Raw genomic sequence first — 9,815 nt, forward strand, 5'->3', positions numbered from 1 at the left:
TTCATTGCTGGTAGGAGAGCAAAATGATATGGTCACTTTGGAAGACATTTTGGTGGTTTCTTATAAACTAAATGTACCCTTAGTAAACAGTACAGCAATTATGTTTTTTTGTATTTCAACCCAAAGGAGTTGAAAACTTATGTCCATGCAAAAACCTGAGCACGATGTTTACAGCAACTTTGTTCATAAATGCCCAAACTTGGAAGCAACCAAGATGTCCAGCAGTAGATGAATTGATAAACAAATTGTAGTACAACCAAAAAATAAAGTATTATTCAGTACTTAAAAATGAGCTATCAAGGGATAAAAAGACACGGAGGAAAATTAAATGTAAATTAGTAAGTGAGAAAAGCCACTCTGAAAGTGTGTGATTCCAATTATATGACATTGCAGAAAAGACAAAACTGTGGAGAAAGTGAGAAGATCAGTGTGGGGATAAATATGCAGAGCACAGGCCAAGGTTTTTAGGGAAGTAGAAATCCTTTGTATGATATCATAGTGATAGATACACATCATATGCATCTGTACAGACTCATAGGATATATATTACCAAGAGAGCCACTAATGTAAACAATGGGCTTTGAGTATTTTGAAGTATCTATATAGGTTCAGCAATCATTACAAATCCAGTGCTCCAGTGGTAGATCTTGATCATGGAGAAAGCTATGCATGTGTGGGGGCAGGAGGTATATGGGAAATCTTTGTGCCTTCCCCTCAGTTTTGTTATAAACCTTAAACTGCTCTAAAAAATTAAGTCTTGTTTTTCAAAAATTTCTCTGTCTGCTCAATGCAGGGTTCACTCTAGGATATTAAGAGCGGAAGAGAGACCATTTACAGCGGTCCAGGTCAGAAAGGCCAGTGTCTCAAACTAGGTTGGCAGTGGCAAAAATGTAGAGAAGTGGGCAAATTTGTGAGATATACAGGAAGTAAAACCCACAGGATTTGGAGAATGTATACCATATTCCAAAGGTCAGATAATTCTGGCTTTACAGAACAAGGAACTAGGGAAAATTCCATTAGCAAAGTCTCCTTTACTGGTTACTGACTTGCTAAAAATAAATGCAAAGAAGAGGAAGGAAAAGAAGAAAGAGAAGAAGATGGAAGGTACAAGCACATAATTTACATAATATTATTCAACAGGGCCTCTTGATTTTAAAGTAAGGTCAGGAAAATGAGATTTGAGATGGGAGATAAGAGTTCTAAATTCAAAATCAAGTACTATATGCACCTATTATGTTCACAGTACTTAGCCTTTCCTGTCCATGATCGAAATGTTTATAGCATCAACTTTAAAAATAAAATATAACAAAGTGACCCTTTAGATTTGTATGTTTTCTTATTTACAAAGTTGTGCCATACACGTGATCTTTAATTATCACATCAGACTTTTGAGAATATATAGCATTGATCACTATTTTCTGACGAGAAATATGGGGGAAAAATTTTATGCTGTAGAAGCCACATGAATTTTGAAGTAATTCAGACCTGGATTTAAATGTCTGTTTGGTTGTCATTTATTCAACAGGAAATTGTTCAGATAATTATTTCTTGTGAAATTCCTCACCAAGAAAGGAAAATGTATTTGGGATATGTCCAGGCAAAGCTTGGGCCATTAAAATCCTAGGGAATAATTTTTTACCTCCTCAGGCCTTTGGGTTCTGTAAAGTTCACTTATGGCCCTTTTTCAAGTGCCCTTGACACTGATGAGTCTAGCTAAAATAGCAACGAGATGGAAGACTCGTTAAGGTTCTACTAATGTGGAAGACAACAAATTGTGTTCTTGCTTCAATGTCTTCATTGGAAAATAGACTTGACCATACTATTTCTTCTCTGCCTTTAGGATTAAGTTACCTCCTTTGGTCAGGGTAAATAAATGCTTATGATGCTTGGCCGTGAACAACATAAAGTCATTGTAGATGCTTGTAAAAAGTAGAAGAGGACTAGATTAAAATCTCTTCAAGCCTGGGACAGATAGATCCAGCCAGATCCAAAAGTCTAAGGAATTTAAAAGCTGGGAAGGCACAGGGCCCCTGTCAACAAAAAGGAAACCTCCATCCCTGTAGGTCTACCCTTCCATTGCCTCCACTACTTCATTTCCACCTGCCTCTCCATCTTTCTGCAGAGACTATAAGACCTTCTCCACAGAAGAGCAACTGCAGTATCCCATGTCACCTTTCACTACTGGCTTTCCACCAAGAGGAAGAAAAGCAATCCTATGTAGGTCCCAGTCTTTGAATAGTGCAGGTTGCAAGCTTACAAATATAAAAAAGCAATTTAGAAAAGGAATTGCCTGTATGTAACAAACGTCTGCAACACCTTGGACAAAATTGAGGTCCTTGTGCACATGACATGAGTTTTGGTGTTTGTATGTTTGCCTGCTTGCCTGGGTGATTTTGCCTTTGCACATTTGGATAGGTGAGAAGTGTGTGAGTTTGGAGGCATTTCCAGACAGGAAAGGGGGAAGAAAAGAGGCAGAGATGATTACTGGTTCCCAGGGAGAGGGTTCCTAGAGAAACTGGTACCATGCCACGAAGCGCAATCAACGCCTAGGGAGGAATCTGAAAGATTTCAACAAGTATCTGCTGATTTGGCAATAGCTTGTCTTCAGTTTGTAGAAGACCCTCCAGTCCGCACTTTTCAGTCTGCGTTGAATATAGTCCCTAGTCTAAGAGGCTGATACTCCTATTGCCCCTCCCACACACGCACAGTGTCTGTTTTGAGATTGGACTTCGGAACCAAATCTGTAAGTGCTGGCCTCTGGGAGCTGCGCTAGCCCTGTCCTCAAATAAAGCCCTGGGTTAAAGCTTCAGCCCTGGCGCCTAAAACCAGGTCCGGGAAAGCAGGAGATACCAGGGAACTAGGGTCTTCCTGGACAACAACGATCCTCTTCTGCTTTCACCCACGCTGCGCCAGCACTTGTTTCTCCGAAGCCACTCGGCATTAGTGCGCGGGGTGGGGAGGGGAGGGGAGCGGAGGGGAGCGGAGGGGAGGGGAGGGAAGGGTGGGGAGGAGAGGGAAGGGTGGGGAGGAGAGGGGAGGGGAAAAAAGGGAAGGGGAGGGGAGGGAGAGAGGAGGTGGGAAGGCAAAGAGGCCGGCCCGGTGGGGGCGGGACCGGACTCGCAAACTGTTGCATTTGCTCTCTACTTCCCAGCTCACCCTCTGAGATCTCAGGGAGCCTGGGAGAGGCTAAGGGTCGCACCTGGAGGCAGAGGAGGCAGCGGAGGGAAAGTGACCAAGCTAGCCGCTCCAGTGCGGGGCAGGAGCCGAAGGGACGCCCGCGTCAGCCCCAGCCGGGCTGTGGCGGCTGCCAACGCCTCTTGCAGCGCAGTGGCTTCGAAGCCGCCGCCCGGGAGCTACGCTTTTCTCTTCGGTGAAGTTTTTGAAAGCTGCTAGAGACTCGGAGGAAGCGAGGAAAGTCCCGGGTAGGACTGACGGCTGTCTTTGTCTTCCTCCCCTGCACCCCATTGCCCCTTCCTGGGGCTCCTCTCTTGCTGCTGCCTCCACCCGCTCCCCTCTACCCCCCCNCACCCCCCCCCCCCCCCCGCCACACTTCCCCTCCACTCTAGTCAGCCCAGCGTGGCCAGCCCGAGTTTGCAGAGAGGTAACTCCCTTTGGCTGCGAGCAGACAAACTAGCTCTACGTTGGGAAGAGGGCTCTGGGGAAGCTAGGCGATCTCGGAGAAGCTTCAGCTGTGCAGCCAAGACCTGCCTGGTCAGGCGACACTCGGGGTGAGCCCCTAGGTTCCCCTCACTCCCTCTCCACCTCGCCCTGCATGCTCCCGCCCTCTAGCCAGTTTTCGGGACCAAAGATCAAAGGATGAAAAGGCAATCAGGTCTTCAGTAGCCCAAAACAAAAACAAACAGAAAAAACCCATTCTAACCCGAACAAAACCAAAGGGAAGGGGGGAGAAAAACAATAACCAGATTCCAATTTGCACCTGCTTCAGTGGACACTATCTGGAAGACCGAGAGTTTTCTTTTTATTTTTTCTTTCAAGATTTGAGCATCTATTGAATCTACCCTCCAAGTATTGAGGAACAGACTGTGAGCCTAGCAGGGCAGATTTTGTCCAGCGCGTGTGTTTTCCTCTGCACAAGACTTTGAGGCTGTCAGAGAAATTTTGTGTGGTTATTCCTGCAAGTTTCTTTCCCGGGAGCTTTCCGCAGGTGGGTAGCTAGCTGCAGTGACTACCGCATCACAGCCTGTTGAACTCTTCTCAGCAAGAGAAGGGGAAACAGGATAAAGGAATTAGGTGGAAGATACAACCAAGCTCAAGGATGGAGGTGCAGTTAGGGCTGGGGAGGCTCTACCCACGACCGCCGTCCAAAACCTATCGAGGAGCTTTCCAGAACCTGTTCCAGAGCGTGCGAGAAGTGGTCCAGACTCCGGGACCCCGGCACCCCGAGGCCGTGAGCGCAGCACCTCCCGGCGCCCATTTGCAGCAGCAACAGGAGAGCAGTGCCCAGCAGCAGCAGCAGGGTGAAGATGGATCTCCCCAAGCCCAGAGCAGAGGCCCCACAGGCTACCTGGCCCTGGAGAACGAACAGCAGCCTTCACAACAGCATTCAGTTCCCGAGGGCCACCCGGAGAGTGGCTGCATCTCGGAGCCCGGAGTCCCCTCAGCTGCCGGCAAGGGGCTGCAGCAGCAGCCGCCAACACCTACGGACGAGGATGACTCAGCTGCCCCATCCACGTTGTCCCTGCTGGGCCCCACTTTCCCGGGCTTAAGCAGCTGCTCTGCCGATCTTAAAGACATCCTGAGCGAGGCCGGCACCATGCAACTGCTTCAGCAGCAACAGCAGCAGGAGGTAGTATCTGAAGCCAGCAGCAGTGGGAGAGCGAGGGAGGCCGCTGGGGCTCCAACGTCCTCCAAGGACAATTACTTAGGGGGCAGTTCTGCCATCTCAGACAGCGCCAAGGAGTTGTGTAAGGCAGTGTCGGTATCTATGGGCTTGGGCGTTGAGGCTTTGGAGCATCTGAGTCCTGGGGAACAGCTTAGAGGGGATTGCATGTATGCTCCGCTCCTGGGAGGTCCACCTTCTGTGCGTCCTACTCCTTGTGCCCAGCTGGCTGAATGCAAAGGTTCTCTGCTGGATGACGGCCCAGGCAAGGGCACCGAAGAGACTTCTGAGTATTCCCCATTCAAGGCAGGTTACCCAAAAGGGCTGGAAGGCGAGAGCCTGGGCTGCTCTAGCAGCGCTGAAACAGGAGTCTCCGGAACACTTGAGCTGCCATCCGCCCTGTCTCTCTACAAGTCTGGAGCACTGGAAGAGGCAGCGGCTTATCAGAGTCGCGACTACTATAACTTTTCACTAGCCCTGGCCGGGCCGCCGCCCCCTCAGCCGCCTCACCATCCTCAAGCCCGCATCAAGCTAGAGAACTCCCTGGACTATGGCAGCGCCTGGGCAGCTGCAGCGGCACAATTCCGCTATGGGGACCTGGCCAGCCTGCACGGCGGGGGTGCAGCGGGACCCAGCTCAGGTTCACCCTCAGCTGCCTCTTCTTCCTGGCACACTCTTTTCTCGGGTGAAGAAAGCCAGCTGTATGGGTCCTGTGGCAGTGGTGGTGGCGGCGGCAGCACAGGGGAGGCCGGGGCTGTAGCCCCCTATGGCTACACTCGGCCACCTCAAGGTCTGGCTGGTCAGGAAGGCGACTTCCCACCATCTGATATGTGGTATCCTGGCGGCATGGTGAGTAGAGTGCCGTATTCAAGTCCCAATTGTGTCAAAAGCGAGATGAGCCCCTGGATGGAGAGCTACTCTGGATCTTACGGGGACATGCGGTAAGTTTCCCCGTTTAGAAATGTCTTTCAGCCTTGAGTCAGTCTGTGTTGTGGGGTATATATTCTCTCCACGTGAACCCTCTGCCACTGGGAGAGCCCAGCGGGGTTCCATAGAAAGGGCCGCCCTAAATCAGGAGCTTTACCTGGACTCCAGGCCTGCCTAAGATTTCACCATAGTGCTCCGAACCCTCACTCTTCGTCCCAATAACTACTGCTAAGACCCTGGGTGCTTTTTCGTGCCCTTCCATATACCTTGACAATTCTCCACTCCCGGCCTCCTAAAATCCTGCCTGACTCCCCAGGTCTCCAAATTTAAATCCAATTGCAAGGGCTACTGTCAGAAATAAAGCCCTTAATCCCTCCACTAATTTTTCTTCTCAACTCCCCAAATCCATGAACCTGAAAAAAAATATGAGCAGTTTTCTCTTAGAGTCTGTTAAAGTTTGCCCTCCAGCCTGTGACCAGTCTTGGCAGGTTCGAGGCAAAAAGACTGGCCCAAGGTTTTCTCAGTCCGCCTCCTTCAAAGAGATAAAATGGAGTGTGGGATTAGACGAACAAGGTGGTCTCTGAGTTCTAAGGGCCCGCTGGGTGACGAAGTGGTGAAATTCCTTTCCTGGCAGCAATTGAAGTCTCGCCCAGGGATTGGAGGTCAGCACAGAGAATCCAACCAGACACGATTAAGGACAATTTTCTTAGTGAACACTGGACAGGATTTACCCTCACAGTTTAACTATGGTGGAAGTAGCTGCTTGGGTTTTTTTTTTTTCTTCTTGTAAATAGTTTATTTTTCTCTGTGGATCATAAGAGATCCTCAGTCCTCTACTTCAGGTTTGCATCAGATCTATAAAGAGAAGTTTTTAAAGACTTTACCTAGACTTGAGTCTGATTTATAAAAGTGTTGGAAAAAGTTTTAAAGTATTTCCTGCAATTACAGAGTGCTCAGAAATCTGATTTTAGGAGGAAGGAGTAAGGCTTTCAATACAGTCCTTTATTGTAAGAACATTTTCAAACATGAGCTGTTACCTTTAACAAATTGAATAAGAACTGTTAGGAACCTATAAACTATAATCTTGCCCAAAAGTTTTAATTAGAAAATGAGAAAAAAGGCAGTCAGTTTCATCTTGCTTATTAAAAATCTTCCTTACCACAGTTTTTCATTTTCTTGCAGATCATGTTGATGATTTTTTCCCAACAAACTGATATATTACTTTATCTCTGTAAGGGAGTGACTGTATTGACTGTGGAACTAACTCCTCAGGTTTGCTGGGTGCTGGTGTCCCCATTGACTTGTACATTGTTCTGCATATAGCTGTTATTGACTATATCTGTGCTATTTTTCTCTGTGGCTTTTCAAATTTCACTGTTAGTGTTAGCATCTTTGGCAACTTAACTCAAACAGTTTACCTCCTTTCACTGATACTTCTGTTGTTGGAAAGTTGATATAACATGGTATTAGAAAAGAGAGCGAAGGATAAGATTTCCTTAAAAAAATTTCTGGGTTATTGAAAAAACATCTTCTTACCAAGCTTTACATTCTATTAGGATTTTAAAGTTTGACTTACTGGATTTTTAAAGGGTTCCTTTATAGCATTTTTTTGTGAAGTGGTTATACTGTCAGATAAAAGGTCTTTTTCATTTTCTAAGAATAGATTTACTTGGTAGGGTTAATTATTCTTTTGGAAGGGCTGTCGCTAGTCAGTGAAGCCCTCTTCTGCTGTGAACTTTTCTGGGGCAGGGGATATCAAAGGTTCTTCCTGACCTATCATTAGGCTAAACTCAGACACTGGAACCTTCCCTCTTTTGCATGCCCCCTCCAACTAACTCAGTTAACAAGGAGAAAATGTACAATTCCACAGATTTGTTAAGGAATGAGTACCTTCCAAGAAACAACCTGAAATGTTCAGGAAGTTGTTATCGAGAGCAAAACGTTCCTTACTATCAGGTGTGCAGTGAGATAGGTGATTTTATCCCAGGTCTTAATAGAAAAAGTTCTCTATTAGAAAGACTTGCTTAAATTAATGACCTTAACTAATGAGAACTTTTCAGTATTCAAACAAAAGTACTAGATTATCGAATCTTCCCTGGTTTCTGATTGTTGCACTGGTTATGGCAGTCCGGTGAAAGGGAAAACTGGAGTTCCTATCCTGTGAGTTGACCAAAAAATTCATTTCTACAATATAGAAAATTCTTGAGTCAGTTTTTTTAAATACCAACTTCATCAGAATACAACCAATTCCAATCTAAAGACAGATATTTTCTTACTTTTCTTTCCTCCCCTCACTTCATAGAGGCATGATTTAGTAAAAGGCAAGGGATTTTCAAAAAGCCAAACCCAGAGCTTCTACCTTCTCTGTATTGCATGCCAACTTTGACTTAAAAATCTCAAAATTCTAGAGGTCTCCAATAATATGTATTGGATTTTCCCCTTTCTCCAGTTGCGTTTGTGTGTTCATAGACATTAGTTAATTGTAAAAGTGGAAATTTTTAAAACTTTAGTAACTTGTGGAATAAGTATGTTTTTATATATTTACAATGTTTCTGGGGAGAGAGGAGAGGCTGGAGGTGGTTTTTATTTTCTTAATTTACCATGTGGTTTGAACAGAAGGAATCATAAAAAGTGATGGGGCTTATGTGCAACCCTGGTGATAATTTTTGGAGCTGTCTTCTTTCAGAGATCAAACAAGACTACGACTTTGTTAATTGACCACTGTCCGATTTAACAAAAGTAGTGCCCTTTGTATTCTGGCAAACAGAACAATAATATGACAAATATTTATTCTTGGTAGTTAAGGCTCAGGGGAGCAAGTAATTAGAATTGCAGTTTAGATAACTTATCTATTTGCAAAAAGAAAATTTAAATTTTCTCTTGGTATTTCGTTCTGCTCTTCATAATAACTAATATTTGAGTAGTGCTTTAAGATTGGCAAATACTGTCTTTCTCTATTAGTTGTTTTGAAATAAGTCATTTTATTAATTCCCCTTTCCATCTCCTTTCCCCTCCTCAGTTGGCAAGCAACTTTTTATGACAACCTTTAATAGAGCAGTTTGTCTGTTATGTAAAGCAGGATTTTGCTTTGGGATTAAGACAGATGACTCTGTCCATGGGCTTTGAGGATCAGTATGTTGGGAAAAAAATCCTTTCTCCATGGTCAGCAAATCACTGGTGGGTTCTGTCTGGGTATCAATAATCAAAATTTGAGAACCAAATAGCCACACTGGCTGGTACCTTTTTTTAAATGTGTGCAAGATGTAGCAATGGAAGGCTTCTCTTTTTTGTCTACAGAGTATCTCTCTCAGGTATACCAAAGGCTAACATCAGTGACACATGTTTTTGAAGAACCTTACAGCCTTCTAATTGCAAACTCACTTTGTGGTGCTTTCTTGCCAGTGCAAATTTTACCTCATCAGACTTACATTCTTTCACCTGTAAAATTTAAGTTAATAGATTGAATTTGCTGGCACATTTAATTTTCTTTAAGTGTTTTTCTACCTGTAGTAATTTGCTCATCTGCTGTACATGTACACATTTAAAACAAAGAATTCCTTTGGCCTCCTCACTTGTATTTCTAATGTGACTACTCTTGGTGGAGTTAGGGGCATGGACAATTTTATTTTATTTTTTGTCATGGTGCTATCAAGACTACCAGTTTCATTCAGAACTCTGCTTTTAAGAGGGAGCTTAAAGCTGGCTGGGTGTAGCAAGTAAGGGGCTATTTTGTACCCAAACCTGAAATCATGATTCTGAAAAATAAAAAAACAAACAAAAGTCAAGTTCTATGAGGTTGGTAGGAGAGGGAACAGGAAACCTCTCCACCCTCTACTGCCACCATTTTCTCTTTGTTTGCAGCTTCTTCAAGTGCTGCCTGGCTGTCTCTGATTTTCTTTCTTTCCACTCCTTTCATGCTTTTGACATTGAAATGTAGACTCTTCTTCCTACTTTTCAGGATGCTTTTCTCAGTACTCCTGTGGAGTGCTCTTAAAATATTATATATATATATATATATATATATATATATATATATATATATACACAC

General features: G+C 44.5%; 1 protein-coding gene across 2 annotated transcripts in view; it reads left to right on the forward strand.

The window, feature by feature from the left end:
* The first annotated feature begins 3,101 nt into the window (after positions 1 to 3,101).
* LOC118979369 (androgen receptor-like) overlaps positions 3,102 to 9,815 on the forward strand; it is a 144,622-nt gene continuing 137,908 nt past the window's right edge. For both annotated transcript variants that reach the window (XM_037035398.1, XM_037035399.1), the window contains exon 1: positions 3,102 to 5,781. In XM_037035398.1, coding sequence (XP_036891293.1) covers positions 4,277 to 5,781 — 1,505 coding nt within the window. In that variant the 5' untranslated portion in view covers positions 3,102 to 4,276. The remainder of the gene's footprint in view (positions 5,782 to 9,815) is intronic.

The sequence above is a fragment of the Sturnira hondurensis genome, unplaced genomic scaffold (genome assembly GCF_014824575.4).
Source record: "Sturnira hondurensis isolate 20B ecotype Veracruz unplaced genomic scaffold, ASM1482457v3 Scaffold0022305, whole genome shotgun sequence".
Lineage (NCBI taxonomy): Eukaryota > Metazoa > Chordata > Mammalia > Chiroptera > Phyllostomidae > Sturnira > Sturnira hondurensis.